Here is a 23431-nt window from a genome sequence, read left to right as displayed (position 1 = left end):
ACGGTTTGGTTTATTATAAACGTCATTAACGTGGGTATGATTTGGGATGCTTGGACATGTTGAAATTGTATCTTTTCTTTTCGAAAAACGACTTAACATGCATCATGCAATCATTTCACCCTATACTGTTTGTGTTTGCATCCCTGATTTCTTGTGTTGTGTTTTAGCTGGACCATCATAGTACAATATTTGCTTTTGAAGGTTCCTCTCTTCCTGGGCTTCATCATCAATATTGACACATCGATGATCATGGTTCCTGTTTGAAGGACAGCGATATGTCGTGACCTACAGGTTCAGCCAGGACCACCTGGAGCTCCTCTTCAACTCCATCATCTGCTATGGTTCATAAATTATATTTAGAAAAAAAAAGAGGAATGGCACACTGTTTACTAGTGCCAAAAAACATACTTTTTATTATAGGTTTGCAACGTTTCAACTAGGTCTTCATCAGGCAAATGTTAGAGTGACAGACAAGATAGACGCCCACCACCCCTTGAAAAAAAACCTAGGGGAAACATTGTGTAAGTGTCACAAATCTGTCTGTCCTTTTCTATCTGTTTGCTTAATTTGTCACCACTGTGATACAGTCTGAATTCTATGATAATGTCCTAGAACTTCATTTATGTGGAAAGATAATTTGGGGTGGCTATTTATAATTTCTTTTTTTCCGTTTAACATACTCATACATGTTTGTGTTAGGTGGCTGGAATAACAACCCTAACGCCAGCCAGTTCAAGTACATCTTTGGAAGGCTGATGGCCCGGTGTGGGGTTGTTAAACCAAGCAGCAAAGGAAATGTCACGACACAAGATGACACGGAGTCCCTATCAGCCTCTGCTGTCCAGTCCTACCAGACTGACACTTCTGTCAATGACTTGTCCGCCGTAGACATGTCCTCTGGTGAAGAAGTCCAAGAGCTTCCATCTCTGTTCGCCGACATTCCTGCCCTTGTTCCCGACCACAGCTCCTTCCCACTTGCTTTCATGGTCTTGTGGACAATAAGCTCGTGTACATTTCAGGTAGAGGTTGACCAGTAGTGGATTTTTCCTTTAACAGTTAATGCCCAAAGTCAAAATCTAGGTGAAATCAATGTCCAAAAAAGTCAAAAAAAAAAAAAGTCCACCTAATTCACCATGCTCATTAATTATTATACGTTTTTATACCATTAACCAATCTACCTCTAATTTCAGGATTTGTTGTGCAATGGATTTTAAAGAAGCTGTCCTGTGAGGTCTGTCATGCCAGCCTGGTGACGGATGTTGCATCTGCCAGCCTGGACAAGAGCTTCCATCTGCTGACCCTGAAAAATAATGGTGGCCTTCTCATCCCATCTGAAGGTCAGAGAAGGTCGTCAGGGCAGCAGAGTGAAGGTCGTCAGGGCAGCAGGGTGTTATAATGTAATATATATACACATGTAATAATGTAATAATATATATATATATATATATATATATATATATATATATATATATATATATATATATATATATATATATATATATATGTTATAATGTAATAATATAAATACATGTTATGTCATAATATATATATATACATGTTATAATGTCATTATATATATATATATATATATATATATATATATATATATATATATATATATATATATATATATATATATATATATATATATATGTAGGTGCCATATGTTAAATATTTATGTTTATGTTGGCATCAGCTGTTAGTTTGACACCTGTCACTCATGTCACAGGGGGGTGTGGTCAAGGCGTAGTAATCTGAATGAATGGGCATATATTCACCTGTTCACCGCGGCGGGTGCATGAGAGGGGGTGAGTAGGGAGAGTGTATTTTTTGTTGACCGCATGAATACCGCTTGATTACCGTTTGAATATACGGACAGAAAGAGTGAACATCTTGCCTTGCCTTGCCTTGCTTTTTGCTGTTTGTTCAGCGTTGGAGGAGAATAAATGCGGACACGGTTTAACAACACGGAAATGGCTTGTCGTTTATGCAGCGCGTCAGCAGTACCATGCTCCCTCACTTAGCCTCTCAGTGATTTCCTTTTTTTTGTTTTGGAGTCACTACAACTTGTCAACAAAAAATATATACCCAAACGATCTGTGGAGAAAAAAAAAAAACGGAAAAAACCTGAAAACTTTACTGGGTGTATTGTTGATTCACTGCGCAAATCACGGAGTTGCTGAGCTTCAAAAAGACAGTATGAGTGGAATAAATGAAAGAATCGGAAATAATGACTCTGAAGCAATGAATGCTAAACGAAATGTCAAACTTACTGCAAAGGCCTTGGCAAATAAAATTGAAAGTCTGCAAAAGGAACGTAAAACACACGTAAATAAAATAAAAGACTTAATACCTGCAATGAAAGAGCTTATGAAACAAAATAAAAATGCACAAGAGTTGAGATTCCAGTTGCAAACTCTCACTCAGCTCCTTGACACTGCTGTGAACCTACATCAAACAATAATTCCACTGTTACCTGAGGATGAAAAGGATAAACAGAATGATTGGTTCTCAAGTATTGAAAATTACAGCAGTAAATTCAAGAATGATGTGATTCAGTGGTTGGATGAAAAGGAACATGTTCCCGATCCTGTTGAAGATGACTTGGTTGCAGCAACAGAGGATGTGTGTCACTTTCAAATGGATGATACCTCACAGGCAGCAACACTGGATACAGGCTGGATGGATGATGTGAAACCAAATGATAGCATTTCAAATGTGCAAAGCAGACGATCTGCACAAAGTGCTGCAAGTGGAAAAAGTTCTGGAAGTGGCAAAAGGTCCTCTATATCAGGCACCTCCTCAGCTCGCATAAAGGCAGAAGCGGATCTAGCTGCATTAATGGCACGGCAAAAACTTCTACAGGATAAGCATGCACTGGAGGAGGAAGAGCAGCAAATACAGAAACGCAAAGAAAAGCTCAAGTTGGAAGAAGAAATTGCTGCACACTTGGCTAAAGTGACTGTTTTAAGGGCTGCAAGCTCATCTGGTTCTAAAACCACTGTAACAGACCGGTCCAATGCAATGAATTCTTACCTAAAAAAAGAACAAGAAAAAACAAAGCTCAATATGGACGCCGCTCCTTTCATTCCTCAGAGCCTGAAAACACAGCACCCAAAATTCATGGTCAGCGAACAGGTGACAAGGCCTAAATCAGATAGGCTGACCCATGCTGCTCACTTTCAGCCTCCTGCTTTAAAGCACCACCTGCCTAAACCCAAGCCATCCAGTGCTCAGAACAATCAGATGCAACGTGGAACAATTCTCAACCCTGAAGGTTCAGTGAGCAATGAAGAGCAAAACAATGTTCTTGATATAATGAGAAGGCAGAATGAAATAACAACATTACTGATAAAACAGCAGCAATGTTCATCATTGCCCAAAAGAGATATTCAGGTCTTTGATGGTGATCCATTGCAGTTTCATACATTTATGAGAGCCTTCGAAAATTGTGTTGAAAGCAAGTCCGACAGTTATAGTGATCACCTGTACTTCCTTGAGCAATTCACCAGAGGTCGCCCGAGAGATCTTGTAAGAAGCTGCCAACATATGGACCCACATATGGGCTATGCTCAGGCTAAAATGCTACTTCAGGAACATTTTGGAGATGAACAAAGGGTTGCAGCTGCTTATATGGATAAGGCATTGTCATGGGTCCCAATTAAATCAGAGGACGTTAAGGCGCTCCAAGACTACAGCTTATTTCTCAGAGGATGTTCAAATGCAATGAACGAAGTGCAGTACATGTTTGAAATGGATATGCCTGCTAATATGATGACCGTAATAAAGAAGCTGCCTTACAAGCTAAGGGATCGATGGAGGACGACTGCTTGTGAAATACAAGAGAGGCGTAACCAAAGGGCTACATTCAATGATATTGTTCATTTCATTGAAAGGCAAGCAAGGATTCTAACAGATCCAGTATTTGGGGACATTCAAGATGCATCACCAGCATTAAATAGAGGCATGAATCGAACCAGCTTAAACCCTAGACCGAGGCCAAAAGGAAGTAGTTTTGCCACAACCATGAATACTGTAGAGGACAATAACACTGGAACAGAAGGAAGGAGACCAGACATGATCTCATCAGTCAAGAAAGTCTGTCTGTTTTGTGAGGGTGGACACATTTTGGAGTTTTGTCCTCTGTTGGAGAAAAGGCCTCACACTGAAAAGATCACCTTTTTAAGGGAAAAGGGAGTGTGCTTTGGCTGTTTGTGTATAGGACACATCAGCAAGGACTGTCGAAAGGGTCTCTCATGCAACGTGTGCAGTTTGAAACACCCCACAATGCTTCACATCCACTCAAAAGAAAGGGATTCAGTGACAGAGGAAGAACCAGGCGCTGCATTGGGCTGTGCTCTGGTATCCAGTGGGCTCCAGTGGGTCCAGGATTCTGCCAGACTTATAGATGGCCATTACGAAGTTGCATTGCCTCTGAGGAAAAGTTGTGTGAACATGCCGAACAACAAGAAGGTTGCAGAGCAACGGGCCCTAAACCTAAAAAGGAGGTTCAAAAGAGACTCATCATTTCAACAGCAGTACACAGATTTTATGAATGACATGGTCGCCAAGGGATATGCAGAGCAAGTACCTTCAGCTGAGCTGGCACGTAGTGATGGGAGGCTATGGTATATTCCACACCATGGTGTTTACCACCCTCAGAAAGAAAAAATCCGTGTGGTTTTTGACTGTGCAGCCACTTTCCAGTCAATATCTCTCAATGCTCAACTGCTACAAGGGCCAGATCTCACTAGCTCACTGATTGGCGTCCTGGCCAGATTCAGGAAGGAACCGGTGGTGATAATGGCAGACATAGAGTCTATGTTTCACCAAGTAAGGGTACCAAGGAAAGATGCTGACCTGCTGAGGTTTCTCTGGTGGCCCAATGGTGATTTCACCCAAGACTTGGTGGACTTCAGAATGTTGGTACATCTTTTCGGTGCAACTTCCTCACCAAGTTGTGCTAACTTTGCACTGAGGAAATGTGCTGAGGACAATGAAGAGCAGTTCTCTCGAAAGACCATTGAGAAGCTTCTGCACTGCTTCTATGTGGACGACTGTCTGGTGTCGACAGCCAGTGAGGAAGAAGCGGTGGTGCTGTACCATGACCTGGTCTCTATATGTGCAAAAGGAGGCTTTAAGCTGACAAAATGGATGAGTAACAGGCGTGCAGTAATGGCAGCTATTCCAGAAGACCAAAGAGCAAAGGGCATAAAGGACTTGGATCTGGACCACGACCTATTACCTGTGGAGAGAGTGCTTGGGGTGCAATGGTGCATTCAGTCTGATGCCTTCAAGTTTAAGATCCTGGTGCAGGACAGGCCTTTGACAAGAAGGGGGATCCTCTCTGTCATCAGTTCGATATATGATCCCCTAGGAATCCTGAGTCCCGTTGTCCTCTCTGCTAAGATCGTCTTGCAGGAGCTGTGCAGGCAGCAGCTGGGCTGGGATGACCCTATACCACCATCAGCTGCACAAGAATGGACAGAGTGGTTAAAGGATCTCCATCAGTTAGAGCACTTCCAGGTTACTCGGTGCCTAAAGCCCCCAGATTTCGGAGAAGTCACTGCGGCGCAATTGCACCACTTTACAGATGCAAGTGAAAATGGTTATGGTGCAGTGACTTACCTACTTCTGCAGAACGCACATTCACAGGTGCACAGCAGCTTTGTCATGGGAAAATCCAGGGTGTCTCCTTTGAAGTCAGTCTCAATACCTCGCATGGAGCTTACAGCTGCTACCATGGCAAGTCGTTTGGACACCTTTTGGAAAAGGGAGTTGCACATGTCATTAATGAGGTCAATGTTTTGGACTGACAGCACCTCTGTACTAAAATACATAAAGAACAAGACTTCAAGGTTCCTTACCTTTGTTGCCAACAGGGTCTCAGAAATACTTAAAGTATCGCAACCATCTCAGTGGAGGTATATAAACACCCTAAGCAATCCTGCAGATGTGGCCTCTAGAGGGCTGAAGGCTGACGTGTTTCTGAGGAGTGAGATCTGGTGGTCAGGACCTGGATATCTTCTGCATCCCGAACAGGACTGGCCTGTGAGTCCAGATTGTTTGGGCGAACTCCTGCCAAATGACCCAGAAATCAAGGTCAGTGTTGCAGTGAATGTGGTGCAGACTTCAGAGGATGTGGACGCAACTACTCGGCTAATCCATCATTTTTCCTCTTGGACATGTTTGAAAAGGGCTGTGGCTTGGATTATCAGGCTAAAGAACTTGCTGCGGTGTCTTAGCCAGAGGAGGAAATCGTCTGACACAGCTTCCACCCAGTCTAACTCACAGGAACAACAAAGATCTTCTTCAGATCAGAAAAATGGAGTGGTCAAAGACCTGGCATTGAGAGGTTTGCTCACAGTAGATGAATTGCTGGATGCTGAAAAAGAAATCATCAGATTTTGCCAGAGGAAGAGGTTTCCTGATGAACTCTCCAGTCTACAAAGTGGCAAAAATGTGAAAAGGAATAGTCACCTCTTCAAGCTCTGTCCTCTGCTGGAGGATGGTATCCTGAGGGTTGGTGGACGATTAAGTAGGGCGGCTCTGCCTGAAGATGCAAAACATCCTGCTATCCTGACCAAAGAGCTCCACATCTCAGATATTCTCCTAAGGCACATACATCAACAAGTTGGTCATGGAGGACGCAACTACATGTTGTCTAAATTGCGTCAAAGGTACTGGATTCCAGGGGTTGGTACAGCCATAAGGAGGATTCTGTCAAAGTGTGTTGTCTGCTGTAGGCTACAAGCTGTTCCAGGGTGCCAGCTGATGGCAGATCTTCCGGTTGACAGAGTCTGTCCGGATGAAGCTCCATTCACCAGAGTCGGTGTGGACTACTTTGGACCTTTTCAGGTCAAGAGCCGGAGGAGCGTTGTAAAAAGATATGGAGTCATATTCACCTGTTTGGCAATACGAGCTATCCACATTGAAGTGGCTCCTTCTTTGGATACAGATTCTTTCATTAATGCCCTACGACGATTCATGGCAAGGCGTGGCCAAGTCCGGGAAATTCGGTCTGATAATGGAACGAACTTTATTGGAGGAGAACGTGAGCTGAGAGAGGCCATCAGCGGTTGGAATCAAGCTCAGATAAATGGTGTTCTTCTTCAGAAGGAGATAAAGTGGGTTTTCAACCCTCCAGCAGGATCGCACCATGGTGGCGCCTGGGAAAGGTTGATCAGATCTGTGCGGAAGGTCTTGAATGCCATCCTTAAAGTACAAAATCTTGATGAGCAGGGACTGCACACGGTCCTCTGTGAGGTGGAAGCCATCATTAATGGTCGTCCAATCACCAAGGCCTCAACGGACCCTAATGATCTGGAAGCTTTAACACCTAATCATCTCTTGCTGTTGAAAACCTCCCCTTCCCTACCATCAGGGGAATTTCAAAGAAATTACATCTACGCTCGTCGACGGTGGAAGCAAGTCCAGTATATGTCCAATCTATTCTGGAAGCGATGGACCAAGGAATATTTACCACAGTTGCAGGAACGTCAGAAGTGGACTGGTATCAAGCGCAACTTTGTGGTAGGAGACATCGTGCTTATTGTGGATGAGACAGCACCGCGGAACTCGTGGGTCATGGGAAGAGTCATCCAAGCCTTCCCAGACAGAAGAGGATTCGTGCGACGGCTGCTGATCAAGACTAAGACCAGCTCCTTGGAAAGGCCCATAACCAAAGTCTGTCTACTGCAGGAAGCAGAAGCCTGACCCCTCAGTTCGGAGAGGACTATTTTTTGGACAGCTAGACTGACTTTACTGACTGACAGTGTGACATGGTCATGCTTACTCCATGAAACTGTATTTGAACTTCTGGACTCGACTGGATTTGACTTGTGTTCCAGGGAGAAGAGCATAGTGATGGACTATCAACAAAGACAATTGTGGATTTTTGTGATTTCAGGTTTCTTGTTTACTAGTTATAATGTAATTATTCCAGTGATAATAATTAGGGGCTGGGTTGTAGGTGCCATATGTTAAATATTTATGTTTATGTTGGCATCAGCTGTTAGTTTGACACCTGTCACTCATGTCACAGGGGGGTGTGGTCAAGGCGTAGTAATCTGAATGAATGGGCATATATTCACCTGTTCACAGCGGCGGCTGCATGAGAGGGGGTGAGTAGGGAGAGTGTATTTTTTGTTGACCGCATGAATACCGCTTGATTACCGTTTGAATATACGGACAGAAAGAGTGAACATCTTGCCTTGCCTTGCCTTGCTTTTTGCTGTTTGTTCAGCGTTGGAGGAGAATAAATGCGGACACGGTTTAACAACACGGAAATGGCTTGTCGTTTATGCAGCGCGTCAACAGTACCATGCTCCCTCACTTAGCCTCTCAGTGATTTCCTTTTTTTTGTTTTGGAGTCACTACAATATATATATATATATATATATATATATATATATATATATATATATATATATATATATATACATGTTATAATGTAATAATGTAAATATATGTTATATCATAATATAAATACATCATAATTTAATAATATATAAACATGTTTTAATGTCATATAAATACATGTTAGAATGTAATAATATTTATATACATGTTATAAGGTAATAATATATGTATATATGTTATAATGTAAATATAAATATTACTAAGAATACTATAGAAATATTGATTTAATATAAATACCCTGTCATAGCTATCTGTTTCTTGTTATTTTCATATAAAAGTACGTTTGTCAATGTTTATAATTATTCACAAGTATGCAGTGTCATAACTACATCTCTGACGTTCATAACAAACCAATCTGTTGAAAATGGAGCAAGTTAAGGTTGTTTAAGCAGTACATGCACCATTAAACACAATTATGAGTGAGCGAGCTCCCCTGAGGCAAGATGGCCGTCGTGTGACGACGTCGCTCTGCAGCGGCAGCAGCGCGGGCGAGTCATCTAGCCTTTATATATATATATATATATATATATATATATATATATATATATATATATATATATATATATATATATATATGTGCTCACTTAAAGGTTTCACGCGCGCGCTAAATTCATTATATATATAAAAGAAAATCCGTGTCCCTTTAGGGGCTCCGTACATTTTAATCAATTAATGATGTATTTATTTATTTAATTTTGGCACAAAAAATCCTCCATACTTTGCACCCTCGTAAATAGATGAATAATATAAAATATAAAAATTGGCTGCTTGTTTATTGTTTTTGGCAAATACATACTGTAGATCTTAAATAAAAACAAACACGTTGATCAGCATGATTTTGTTTAAAAACGTGTGTACGTCTCCGTCGCAACCACGCCCCAGCGCGTGTTTGGTTCCCTAGCAACCACCAGACGAAATACGGAAAGAGGAACATAAAAATAAACGAGTTTTGAGAGCTGCACAACGGTTTTAAAACTTAAGACCTTTACAATGTCGGAGAGGAAAGCAGAGGGCTTCACCATGAAGCCCAAGGGGATTCACGCTGTGGTGAGTAGCCTACTCATTTACTAGTGAATAACAATTTTGCAATAAGAAAATATATTAAAGTCTGACAGCATGTGACACCGTAAAGCTCAGCTACTTTGTGGTAGCAACAGATTCACACGTCCGCGGTCAATAACTCCTAAATAAGGGGACAAAAAAGCTACATCGAAACGAGACCTACGCTAAACGGTCCGGTTGCATATCAGCCATAAAAGTAACGTTGTTTCAGTTAATGTTGTTTATTTTTTGTTGTCATCAAATCATTATAGTGCTTGGGGTTATGTGAAAAAGAAAGTTATATTTTGCTTTGCTTAGTTTCACAGGGACACACGGAAATCAGTCTGTCTCAAATATTACCTATTTGGTTTTAATCCCTCAGTTTTACACAGAGGCCGTAGTGGCTGGTGCAACAAAGCATGTCGAGGAGATAATTTGGTTTAACCGTTGCTTAAAGCAGCACTATGTAACTTTTCCACCTTAATATCATATTTCCAGAGTCATTGTGATGGTACATCAACTTCCAACAGGTTTAATGAACCTCTGTCATGGTCTGAGGGGTCTGTATCGCCTTCACTGGCACTATGTAACTTTGAGGAGCATGGTAGGAACCCTGCCACACTAAAAAACTACACATTGTTACGGCTTTGACTGCTGTACAGCATACGTCACTTCCCCCTCCTTCCCGATTCGTAGTCGAGACGAAAGCTGGGCATGGAGCGCAGAGCTCAGCAGAAGCTGGTGGTGAGCTGAGTTGTTATCATGGCCGAAGCAGCGAAAAAACCGAAGAGAATAAAAGTTTTATCTTAGAAGGCGAAAAAAGAAAGCGGGAGAGTAACAAGCTAAATGCCCGGACAAAACAATAAAAATAAATAGATGAAAGACGAGGAGGGATGTCCGACCGATGGGGATTTATGGGGATAAAACAAGAGACAGAATTGTTATGATACAAATGTAAATGTAGAGTTCTATGTTCAATAAGAATCAAAATTAGAATGTTTTCACATACAGGGGATTCGTCTTGGGTTCTAGTATTTTTCCTGAGAACTGTAAAATAGTGCAGGGCTGATCTGCAAAATATAAGGAATGGGCATTCAGTTATTCACAGGTTATAAAGTATTTTTTTATTTTGTCAGTAAGTATGTTTGACTACTAATTTATGACAAAGTCCCTCTAAAAAATGTGACAGGAAAAAGGTGCAGAGCGTATGAGTTTGTAGGCACATTATCTCGCTGAAACAACTTAATAAAATCAAGTTGAACTTAGTGTTTTTCAACATCATCATATTATTATATTATATATTATATATTGTTTAACCAAAAATCAATACATTACCTCTTCGCTATCCATCCTGCAAACGACCGCTGAAAACAGAAAAGTAGTTTTGAAAGTCCGTCCCGTCTTGTCTCATCAAAACAAATGCAGCGACGGGGACAGGAGTTTTCCGGCAGTACGCGCTGGTGCTCATGGGAAATGTAGTGTTCTTTCTGGTAAAGCAAGTACCGCTTTTGTCCAAAGGAGCCGCCAAACTCAACAAAAGCTGAAAGTTACATTGTGCTGCTTTAAGGCTTCAGTATTTTGAAGCCAGGCTTACAGCAGGGTTGACATCCTTTCATTATTGTCTGGTATACGATAAGAAAATATTTGTATTCAGAAAGTTTCTAAAATATCTTATGCCCTAGCCCAGGGGTCGGCAACCCGCGGCTCTAGAGCCGCATGCGGCTCTTTAGCGCCGCCCTAGTGGCTCCCTGGAGATTTTTCAAAAATGTTTGACCTTTTTTTTTTTCTTTTTTTCTTCTTTTTCTCTTTTTTTCTCTTTTTTCAAAATTTTTCCTCTTTTTTTCCTTTTTCTCTCTTTTTCTTCTTTTTTTCCTTTTTTTCTTATTTTTTTCTCTTTTTTTCTTCCCTTTTCCTTTCCTTTTTAATCTCGACATTTCGACTTTTTTCTCGAAATTGTACTTCAACATCAATCTCGACATTCCGACTTTTTTTTCTCGAAATTTCGACTTTTTTCTCGACATTTCGACTTTTTTTTTCTCGAAATTTCGACTTTTATCTCGACATTTCGACTTTTTTCTCAATATTTCGACTTTTTTCGTGTGCATAATGAAAAGAAAATCTCCCCCCAGTTATAACTAATATAAATACATGCAGCATGTGTTGCCTTCATTCTAAGGCTTATACATACAAGACTTTTCATTTTTTGCGGCTCCAGACATTTGTTTTTTGTGTTTTTGGTCCAATATGGCTCTTTCAACATTTTGGGTTACCAACCCCTGCCCTAGCCTTTCTCCCTGCTGTGTTGTTTCAGCTTATATTTGTCTTATGTGTACCACCTTTAATGACTCCCACAACAACGACAGCAGAAACTGGGACTGATATGATAGGAGTCCTATTGACTTTTAGTAGCATACTAAGGCCGCGTTCAGACTGCAGGCCAATATCCGATTTTTAGCCCATCCAGATTGAAACTGGATGACTCTTTTGAAGTCTGAACAGTCCCAAACCGCATGAGATCCGATTTTTGCAAACCAGATCGAAACCACCTCCGGGAGGTAGTTTCATATCCGATCCATATCTCATTTGGGCAGATGCGTGTCAGTCTGAACATCCAAACACTCAGATCGGATATGACTGTCCCAGACGCTCCAAACCACCCGCCCATTTCCAGTTGTGGAGCTACTCATCCTTTCACAGAGAGCATGTACAATATCTGATGTCACGTCAAAAACTATTATTTGTAGTTTAAGTGTTGCAAATTCACATTACAAATCATGTTTTAATAGCAGAAAAAAAGACCGCATTTCCACGTAGGTGCGGGTCGCCGCGTACCCTACGCCGTAGGTCTGCGTTGGTGTAACGTGGAACCATAAATCAGCCTTCAGTCGCGCTGTGAGCCTGAACCTGCAGCCCGTCAGGAGGAGAGGTTATGGAGCGGGGCTGCCAGTTATTAAGTGCTGGTTCGTTTTGTTAACTCTGAGCTTTGTTGGTTGGTTTGTTAGTTTGCTGGTGGTTTTGTTCTGAACACCTTTCTCTGATTCTCATTTTGCTGGGACGCCGGGTCCCTCCGCCGATCACACAACTTTTGCGGTATGCGTTCATTTTTATGTCTAAAAATGATGCGCAGTGCCGACCCAATCAGAAACGGTACAGATATTTTGGGATTAAAAGAAACACATGACTTCGCTCCGACGTCGTTGCTACGGCAACCCGTCAGATCAGTCAGTGATGTGGCCCAGTCTGAACAGAGCCAGATCCGATATGGACACTTGCTAAAAACAGTGTGGACAGTCAGCCCTGAAAATCGGATATGAGAAGGAATCAGATATATATCAGATTTGCCTGCAGTCTGAACGCGGCCTTAATGTCCCTCAACAGTGTAGGATTTTAGAACATCAACAGCACCTAGTGCCGTACTGTTGCATATCACTCCGCCCAATCTAAAACAGACTAATCACTACAGATAAACTGACTAGTGTCATTATAGTCCCTGATTTACATCAGAATATAAATAATATATTTATAAAATAATGAACCCTGAATTACCAAAATAACCTTCTTAACAAAAATAAATCTCCTCTTACACTTATAATGTGAGCATGAATCAATCTTTTTTATCATGTAAAATTGTATGTATTTATTTACTTTTATTTATTTATTTAATTTTTGTTGTTAAATTTCTGGAAAAGAAAAAAGTTAAATCATACATGAGAGAAACTATTCAGTTTGTGGCAAAATATTATTACTTGTATGAAACTGAAGATGCATAATGCAAACCTGACATTTACTTTTAGTTCAGTTTGTGGAAAATGGTTGGCCTGGCTTTCTCTTTAAAACTTAAACAGTTATAAAGCATTACAAACTGTAACAATAGGGCAAATGCACAGCATTGTTTTGTATTTTGTGTCTTTCAAATAAAAGACTATTTTTTCCAGTCATATGATCCTCATGCAAGGTTGTTAAAAAAATACTGCTATAATATCGTATCGTTATCGTCACCTCAATATCGTGTATTGTAACGTATCGTGAGACTAGTGTATCATTACACCCCTACTAACAAAGCCTCTGTCATTGCGTGTGGCTGCATGGCCAACACACGAGCACATGCACACAACTGCACACTCTCTGTGTGTCTCCACCAGTTGTCCTGTGTATCTGACCAGATGGTGGGAGTGGGACGTCCAAAAGCACGGGCTTTTCAAGAGAAGGCGGTCAAACCAAACTTCCGTGAGAGCTGCGTCTCTGGAGACATTCCCATCGCTCTGACACACGTCACCAAAGGGAATGGCGTCAGGTGGAAGGTAGGACAGCGGTTGTTTAGTAAAATTGCTCAAATATTTGAGGCTTTCAAAGTTTATCGACAAAAGGCTGGGGTAGTTGATATCCCAAAAGATAAGTCTGTAGATGCTCTCTTTTAACTTAAAAACCTTTGAGAGTAAAGCTAAAGCCGATGGGAATTAAAAGTTTAAACAGGCCCATTTAAAGGCTTGCAAAGAAAGAATGACGCAGTCCATGAAGAAAATGTCTTTTTAGGAAACACCTATTCAAATAAATATTCTTTTAAATGTAATATTTTGGAAAAAGCTCTTTAGTGCCGCCCTAGTGGCTCCTGGAGCTTTTTCAAAAATGTTTGACCTTTTTCTCTTTTTTCTCTCTTTTTCCTTTTTTTCTCTTTTTTTCTTCTTTTTTTTCTTTTTTCCTTTTTTTCTTTTTTCTTCCTTTTTAATTTCCACATTTTGACTTTTTTCTCGAAATTTTGACTTTTTTCTCGAAATTTTGACTTTTTTCTCGACATTTCGACTTTTTTCTCAACATTTCGATTTTTTTCGCAAAATTTTGACTATTTCCTCGAAATTTCGACTTTTTTCTCAAAGTGCATAATGAAAAAAAAATCTTCCCCCAGTTCTAACTAATATAGAAACATGCAACATGTGTTGTCTTCATTCTAAGGTTTATACAAGACTTTTCATTTTTTGCGGCTCCAGACATATTTTTTTTTGTGTTTTTGGTCCAATATGACTCTTTCAACATTTTGGGTTGCCGACCCCTGATCTAGAGCAACAAGGATACATTCTTTTTTTTTGGCCTTTAGTTGAAGACAATTATGTGTCAATCATTTCTTGACATCTCCTGAGTAATTGAGTAAATCTAACAAAATATGAAATTCAGAGTTCAGAGTTCCAGTTGCAGATAATAAAAAACATGAAGCAAATGTACATTTCTCTACTCAGGTGGACTTTGAGAGGATCGATTACCACCATTTCCTGCCGCTGTTCTTCCAAGGTTTGGCTGAGACTACTCATCCATACGAGAAATTGGCAAACCAAGGAATCCACGGCATGTTGGACCATTGTGGCCAAGAAATCATCAATATTGTTCCACAGCTCATCCCTCACATCAAGAGTAAGTCACAAAAAACTAATTGTCCCTCAGTGTTTACTGATGTAATTTCATCTTGACTGTCTTTCCTTTCCACTAACAGGAAAAATGTGTGGTTATTTATATATAAAAAACTCCTGCAGAAGTTGAAGTATCAACTCAAGTTTTTTACTCAAGTAAAAGTACAAAAGTACTGGTTTCAAAACTACTTAAAGTATAAAAGTAAAAGTAATGTAAGGGGGAAAAAGCCATTAAGGACAAAAGCCATTGAAAATGAATGCATCTTAGTATAATGCAAATATCTTAAAGAACCATATATGTGTACTATTGAGCATTAACATGTGTTTCAGAGAGCAGGAGATATGATGACTAGTTGCCTATAAGTATTGTTATGGTGCAAAAAGTCAAACTTCAGAGGCATGTTATCATTTATCCTAACCTTTATTAGAATGTACACCCAAGTTTAGTTGCAGGAATCTGAGGGAACGGATGTAAGAACAAAACTGGACAAGAACATCTGAAACAACCACAACCAAATTCACTCTATCCAGATGGAGCAATTTAACTGGATAGTTTTTTTTAAAGGCCGAAATGAAATAGAGTAACGAGGCTGTTTTTAAAATGTAAGGAGTAAAAAGTACAGATAATTGCGTGAAAATGTAAGGAGTAAAAGTAAAAAGCCGTCTGAAAAATAATTACTCCAGTGAAGTATAGATAACCAAAATTTCTACTTAAGTAAGGTAACGAAGTATTTGTACTTCGTTACTTGACACCTCTGTCCACACCAATCTTTTTAATTGATAATTGTAGCACGGCGAGTGCTACGGGGCCGTCCGACAGGACAGAGGACACAGGTTTCAGTGCAGGAACGTTTATTTTCTCCAGACACACCCAAGACACACGTGCAGAACCTTCTCCCAGCAGCAGCAGCCCCTTTCTGCTGTGCAGCCATGACTTATCAAGCCAGGCAGGGTGGATTGGTTGATTGGGGCCACCTGTGCCCCAATCAACCTGAGTGGCTGCAGCTCCTCCACCCTGCCACACACCCCCATCGCCAACCTCAGGCCGGGGACCATCCGGCCGAGCCAACTCCCCCCCGCCCCCCTCGGAGCGGGAGAGGAAGCCAGGAACCGCAGACTGCGCCTCCGGGCCTTCCCGGTTTGGCCGGCTGACGAGGCCGGTCGGGAGGTCGCCCTCGGCGACGGGCCGACCACAGAGACCGGTCGGGAGGTCGTCCTCGGCGACGGGCCGACCACAGAGACCGGTCGGGAGGTCGTCCTCGGCGACGGGCCGACCGCCGAGAACGCCGCTCTCGGGACTGGGCCCAGGGTGGCCTCGGGCCAGACGGCATCCGCGGCGCGTCCAGGACCACCCCCTCCCCGACGCAGCACTGCTCCAGCCGTTGGTCCGCCTCTGGAGCTTGCACGTCCAGGACCGCCCCGGCGACCGACGTCTCCGCCTCCAGGATCGGCGCCTCCAGGACCGCCGCCTCCTCCAGGACCGCCGCCTCCTCCAGGACCGCCGCCTCCTCCAGGACCGCCGCCTCCTCCAGGACCGCCGCCTCCTCCAGGACAGCCTCCTCCAGGACAGCCTCCTCCAGGACAGCCTCCTCCAGGACAGCCTCCTCCAGGACAGCCTCCTCCAGGACAGCCTCCTCCAGGACCAGCGCCTCCAGGACCGCCGAGGGCCTCTCTAGACGGTCCCGCGCCGCTCGCCTCACGTACGGGCACGTGAAGGAAAAGGAGTCGTCCTCCGAGGACCGCCCTGGACAGTCCAGCACCCCCCGCCGCACGTCCGGGTAGCTGAAGGTGAAGGGGCGGTCCTCTGCGAGCCGAGTAGGCGGGCGACCCCACCCTGCCGGCTGCTGCGCTGCCAGCGTCTCCAGCGCTGCAGTCTGCCGCTCCGCCTGGCTCCGGATCAGGGCCGCCAGGTCTGCCAGTTTCTGTGCCAGTGCCTCCATCCTGTCGGGCCCCACGTTGGGCGCCAGTGTAGCACGGCGAGTGCTACGGGGCCGTCCGACAGGACAGAGGACACAGGTTTCAGTGCAGGAACGTTTATTTTCTCCAGACACACCCAAGACACACGTGCAAAACCTTCTCCCAGCAGCAGCAGCCCCTTTCTGCTGTGCAGCCATGACTTATCAAGCCAGGCAGGGTGGATTGGTTGATTGGGGCCACCTGTGCCCCAATCAACCTGAGTGGCTGCAGCTCCTCCACCCTGCCACAATAATCTTGCCTTATAATAATAATCTTGCCTTGATTCCTGACCTTTGTCGTTTATCTTGCCCTCCAGATGCTCTGAACACGAGGAACGATCGGGTGATGTGCAACACCTTGCAGGTCCTGCAGCACATGGTGATGTCTGCACACAGGGTTGGGGAAGCTCTGGTCCCTTACTTCAGACAGATCCTCCGTTGGTTCAACCTCTTTGGGCCCAAAAAAGGTACGTTCCTGTCAGGTTCACCGTTGAGTGTTGATTCACGAGCAGATGCCGTATCTGTCTCTTGTGAAGCAGGTAAGATTTTGCATGAGCTGGTTTAAGCTTTATAAGTGAGAGCCCTGAAACTTTCAGGCTTTTTTTCATCCAGAGGTTGTTTCTCTTTACTTTTTATCCCTTTACTTCAGCATCCACATAATAGAAATGCTCCTGTATGTCTTTTCTATTATCAGTCAGGTTGTTCTGTGCTGAGCTTTTTGAGGAGGAGACTTTGGCCCAATCCCAATACACCCCCTACTTTTCTTCACTAGCCCTACTTTCTTTCACTCGCCCTTCTTTTCTTCACCACCCCTAAAAAAGAAGGGACAGATTTTAGGGCACTTGAAATCTTCCCAGGGGCCTGTCCCAATACTCCCCCTACCCCTACTTTCAGCACCACCCCTAAAATCAGGAAGCTGAGAGCCAAAAGCTGTTTTAATTTCAGCTGTAGCGCTGTTAATATGGCACTTTATTAAGTTTTAATATTTTTTCAGGCGTAAAAGTAACCGTTAAGATCCCCAACCTGGGCTCAGTTTATCCAAATAACGCCTGTTAAGAAATTTGATCTGATGTTTTCGGCGATGATGAGACCGGGGCGCAGCAGCAGCAGCAGCAGCAGCAGCAGCAGCAGCAGCAGCAGCAGCAGCAGCAGCAGCAGCAGCAGCAGCAGCAGCAGCAGCAGCAGCAGCAGCAGCAGATCACGTACAGACGTGATCGCGCTGCGCCGTCGTCCCGGGGAGAAACCTGCAGCTCTGTTGAGAATTACCGCTGGCTGAAATAAATAATTTAGGAAGATAAATGTTGTTTTAATAGATGAAATCTAACAGTTGTAGCTACGCCTGTTAAGAAATTTGCTCCGAAAATTTTGGGAATTCTGCCTGCCGCCTCCGGAGCTGATTTATGGTTCCGCGTTAAATCGACGCAGAGCCTACGGCGTAGGGTACGGCGTAGGGTACGGCGTAGGGTACGGCGTAGGGTACGGCGTAGGGCGTACGGTGCGCGTCGCCTCGTAACCTATGCCGTAGGCTCTGCGTTGGTGTAACGCGGGACCATAAATCAGCCTTTATTCTGGCGAGGTTTGAAAAAGACTTCGCAACAACGGGGAAAACGAGTGATTATGTACATTCACTGAGTGAATATTATGAAAGTAAAATATATATTTCTCGCTAGAAATGTAATCAAAACGCATTTTTATGCGGAAACTAACTCAAAATATTGATTTTATTCACTAAAAAATAAGAAATGTCCGCCATGTTTTTTGTTTTTTTTCGGATCCAGTCTGCAAATGACGACGAAAAGCATTCTGGGAAATTTTTCTGTCCTTAGATCAAACTAGTGAGGAACGGAAATCCCTACATCCGTAGGGACAGATTCATAGCCACTACACTACTTTTCTTCACTCCCCCTAGGTGGAAAGAGGAATTGGGACACCACTACCCTCACGGGAACGTGAAAAAATTTAGGGGTAGGGATGAAAACGAGGGCTAGTGATAGTATTGGGACAGGGCCTAAATTAGATTTTGGCCCAATCTCAATACTCCCCCTACTTTTCTTCACTCGCCCTTCTTTTCTCCACTCGCACTTCTTTTCTTCCCTAACCCCTAAAAAAGAAGGGGGATATTTTAGGGCACTTGAGATTTAGGGCCCTTGGCCCAGGTGCCTGTCCCATTTCTCCTACTCCCCCTCGTTTTCATCCCTACCCTGATCAGGAAGCTGAGAGCCAAAAGCTGTTTTAATTTCAGCTGTAGCGCTGTTAATATGGCAATTTATTAAGTTTTAATATTTTTTCAGGTATAAAGGTAACCTTAAGATCCACAACCTGTGCTCAGTTTATCCAAATAACGCCTGTTAAGAAATTTGACCCGATGTTTTCGGAGATGAGAAGAGCCGCCGGCCCCGGGGAGCAGCAGCTCACAGCCCGAGAAGAGACGTGTCCGCCGGGTCAAGCTGCTGCGTCAGCCACGGGAGAGAAACCTGCAGCTCTGTTGAGAATTATGCTGGCTGAAATAAATCATTTAGGAAGATGTTGGTTTAATAGATGAAATCTAACAGTTGTAGCTACGCCTGAAATTTGCTCCGAAATTTAGAGATTTCTGTCTGCCGGCTCCGGAGTTTGGGTCCGCGTTAAATCGACGTAGAGCCTACGGCGTAGGTTGCGGCGTACGGCGCGCGTCGCCGCGTACAACAACGCAGAGCCTACGGCGTAGGTTACGTAACTACGCCGTAGGCTCTGCGTTGGTGTAACGCGGAACCATAAATCCCTTTATTCTGGCGTGATCCTCCGCAACTTTATCTGAAAGTGTGTAAATTACCCAGATAACAGCTGGATTACTTTGTGGTTTCTGAAGACTATTATATCAGAAACATCCAGAACAAATCTGACGAGTCACAGGATTATTTCTCTGTATTTCTCTGAGACGAGTCTGCCTGTTTGCCTTCGGTCGGCGAGTCAAATCGACGCAGAGCCTACGGCAAAAGCATTCTGGGAAATTTTCATACCCCCTCGCTCGCCAAGTCAGCATCTGAAATCCCTCGATTTGAAGGGGCTATTCTCAGCCCCTAGCCCTCGTTATGCCCCCTCCCCCTAGGTGAAAAGAGGAATTGGGACACCACTACCTTCACGGGAACGCGCAAAAGTTAGGGTTAGTGAAGAAAAGGAGGGCGAGGGGGAGTATTGGGACGCAGCCTTAGTCTGTCCTCTGGGTTTTAAGTCAGTTGGAAAGATGGCATTTGCAGTGCACCGTGGCTGCAGGTGTAGCTTTCTGAGCCCTGACATTAAAATTCACACACTGATGACCCAGACTGTGCTGAATGATTTTTGTTTCTCATTCTGTCTCTGTGTCTGTTTGGCTCAGACAACGTTGCTGATCTGCTGAAGAGGACTCTGGAGATATTTGAGCGCTATGGAGGGAAGGACGCCTTCCATCACATCAAAAGCGTGATACCCACCTACGAGTCCTGCATGAAGTAGAAGTGATGGGGGTTGTTGTTTGCACACTTTTGCGTTTATATTTTTGTTTTTTGTCCTGCATTATAATGCCCATGAATAATATATTGTTGCTGTTCTTGTTGTTTGCACACTTTTGCGTTCATATTTTTGTTTTTTGTCCTGCATTATAATGCCCATGAATAATATATTGTTGCTGTTCTTAAATAAAACTCAAAATATTACACTAACATTTGTTTTGGAACAAATGCTCAGTCAAAATGCAAAACCAGTGGGTGAAAAACAAAACATGGCCTTTTGATTCACTCACTTGTAGGACCACCTTTAGCCGCAATCATTTTGAGAAATAATTTTCTGCATGTTGACATCATTGTCTCACATTGTTGTGGGGTTTTAGCCCACTTCTTTTGCATCATTGGTCTTTTTTTATTTGGTTGATGGAGGTTTGCAGTCACATTCACAGCTTTCTCAAGGCTCCTTCACAGCATTTATGAGGCCCAAACTGTGACTGGGATGATTCATACAGTATCTTGATTCTTTACTTTTTTTAGCCAATCGATTGCATGTTTCTCTTCCTGGTGTGCGTGGGCTCATCATCTTGTCTGGCCTCAAAAAAAAGTGGAAAACTGCAGTGAAAGAACTTACTTCAAGCAGCACAAAAGACTTTATGATGTCGAAGTATCAAGTTTCAGCATCATTTGCAGGAAACATCCATCTTACTGTGGTGGTGTTCTGCCTGTGCTGTCGGCAAAAATCACCCAAAGTAACTTTTAAATCCTATCTCAGTTGTTTCTTCCTTCAACAGTGTTGTTTACATGTGATAATTCAACAATGATGAGTTTAGCTCACAGAGCTAACTTCCATGCATATCAAGTACATATTTAAATGCAATGATTAAGCCCCATTTTTTGTACTGTGTTACATCCTGGTCTCAGGCATGTAAAACAGTTACAAAACCACTAGAGTTATTGTACAAAAGTAGTCTTAAGATCCATGCCAAAAAACCACGACATTACCATCATTGCCATGTACTTGCCAAATATGATATTTTGAGCTTTGAAAACTTGATTATACACTCAAATGTTTGTCTACTTCACAAAATTATTCATAATGCTTATGCCCCCCCTCTGAAAAAGTTTGTGACACTCTGCTCTGAAAACACAGTACGTCTAACTAGATCTGTTACGAGGGGTGAGTGTAGTATTCCTCAACGTAGAACTCAGTTTGGCTGCTCTTCTTTTTCCTGTGTGGCCATGGGTCAGTGGAATGTCCTTCCCACAGAACTTATTCTATGTACAAATCCTCACACATTCTCATGCTTGTCAAAGCGCTGGTTATTAAGTAAGCAAGTTTGCACACATTGTTGAGTATTATGTGAGTGTGTGTATGTGTCTGGTTATGAGTGTGGTTGAGGATGAGGATGATTGTTATCTGTGTATTGTATGTGTATGTGTTTGAATGTGTGATGAGAGTGAGAGAGAGTGTATGTGCTGTTGGTCTCTATTGTGCACTTTATGATTTGGCGCTCTTGTTTCCGTGCTTTTATTTATTAGTGCATTCTGTCAAATTTTTAAATATTATGGTTATTATGTCTTATTTCAATTAATCTTAATATTGTATCTGTTTAGCACTTTACCTGCCCAGGGATTACAGGCGGAAATTAGCAATTGTTGCTATAACCTGGCTCAAAGCATCTCTTCTTGTTTTACAAGATTAATATTTTTTTTGTGCATTATCCCTGTTTTAAATAAATAAATAAATTCAATCAATCAATCAATCAATCAATGCAAACAGAAGGCTCTACTGACTTATAAATGACAAAAGTTGCTCTTTTTTCTGCTTTAATGTTTTGTGAAATTCGGTCACATGATATTATTTTGATATGAAAAAGATATGACAGTGTTTCCAGTGTAAAATCAGACTATCATGCAGTGAGAGTTCTGTTTTTGAAACTACAGATATGATTTGAGATGAAACATCATTCCAGTCACTCCAGCTACTATCATCAGTCTCAGCTGCTCCAACAAGCAGCACTACAGGGGCAGCTGTTGTTGCTGATCCAGTCATATTTCAGAAGTAGAAGGGGAGCGGTAAAGCAGCAGGTAGAGATGTTTCCTGTCCTGGTAAAGCCCATTTCCTGGAGGACAGATGTTTCTGAGAAGTGTCATTCCATTTACTTTTTGGAATTTCCAAATTTTTTTTCAGATGTAAATTCACATCTTTTATCATTCCCAAATTGCTTGAAATAAACGCGTTTCGCATTCTCACATAATCTTCTTTTGATGGAAACCAGAAGTCACTTACCATTACACATTGAAGCCATGAATGCAAAATGCAGGCTTATAAATGAATCAGGTGTGTTTAGCGATCCAATATTTACCTAGACTGGACTAGACAAGCCAGTGGAGGTATTCTTGTTACCTTCAAACCAAGAACAAATATTTTTAAAAATTCTATTAGTTATAGAGCGATAATGGGATGGAACGCATTGCCTAACAGCATAACTAGTATACAAACAAAAATCACCTTTAAAAGAAAGCTAAAGGAACATCTGATGTAGTGTACTATTTTGCAAGGTTTTGAGTCTAATGCAACTGAACTACTGTACTAAAACATGCTGAACAAAACTGTTCAGAGGCAAAGTGTTGTGATGTGATGTTGTGATTTTGGTTTAGTTTTACAAAGTAATTGTATTGAGTTCTACTGCTGTTTATTTTATATTATTTTATTTTTATTTTAGTTTCTTAATTTCTAATTATTGTTTTTTGGTTATAGGACGATTGTAGAGTAATATGTTTTGGAATGTTTGTCCTTGCTGGACCCCAGGAAGACTAGCTCTTGCCAAGGCAAGAGCTAATGGGGATCCGAATAAACAATAAAACAATAAAAAAAACAATAAAAACCTACATTTACAAATTCATCACGTTCCAAAATGATGTGTCAAAAATTACAGAATGTGAGAAATGAATTCCACAACAATATGATTTGATAACACTAATGTTTGAGAAATTACCTTCTCTGGCCTGTCCTCCGTGGCTTCGAAGTCCGAAGATCTTTCAGAAAGAGTTATGACATCTTCAGGGGAAACATCCTTTTCCTGGGAGGAAACGTATATGCGCCTCGTACAGGTGACTAACTGTGATTTGAGTGGGTAATGTGTTGTGGCTA

At 42.3% G+C, this 23431-nt stretch overlaps 1 protein-coding gene across 1 annotated transcript; it reads left to right on the top strand.

The window, feature by feature from the left end:
- The first annotated feature begins 9411 nt into the window (after window positions 1–9411).
- LOC133449104 (parkin coregulated gene protein-like) lies at window positions 9412–20287 on the top strand. The gene is made up of 5 exons (XM_061728238.1): window positions 9412–9472; window positions 13636–13763; window positions 14694–14865; window positions 17134–17283; window positions 20172–20287. Exons 1-5 carry the CDS (start codon window positions 9412–9414, stop codon window positions 20285–20287), a joined length of 627 nt encoding a protein of 208 aa, XP_061584222.1.
- The last annotated feature ends 3144 nt before the right edge of the window (window positions 20288–23431 follow it).

This window comes from Cololabis saira, chromosome 8 (genome assembly GCF_033807715.1).
Source record: "Cololabis saira isolate AMF1-May2022 chromosome 8, fColSai1.1, whole genome shotgun sequence".
In the NCBI taxonomy this organism is placed as follows: domain Eukaryota; kingdom Metazoa; phylum Chordata; class Actinopteri; order Beloniformes; family Belonidae; genus Cololabis; species Cololabis saira.
Note: the sequence above shows the minus strand (reverse complement) of the source record. Positions and strands in the feature narration are given on the sequence as shown.

Coding starts and splice junctions, on each gene's coding strand:
- LOC133449104 (XM_061728238.1), top strand. CDS start 9,412: ATGTCGGAGAGGAAAGCAGAGGGCTTCACCATGAAGCCCAAGGGGATT. Junction 13,764..14,693: donor GGAATGGCGTCAGGTGGAAG/GTAGGACAGCGG, acceptor TTCTCTACTCAG/GTGGACTTTGAGAGGATCGA. Junction 14,866..17,133: donor GCTCATCCCTCACATCAAGA/GTAAGTCACAAA, acceptor CTTGCCCTCCAG/ATGCTCTGAACACGAGGAAC.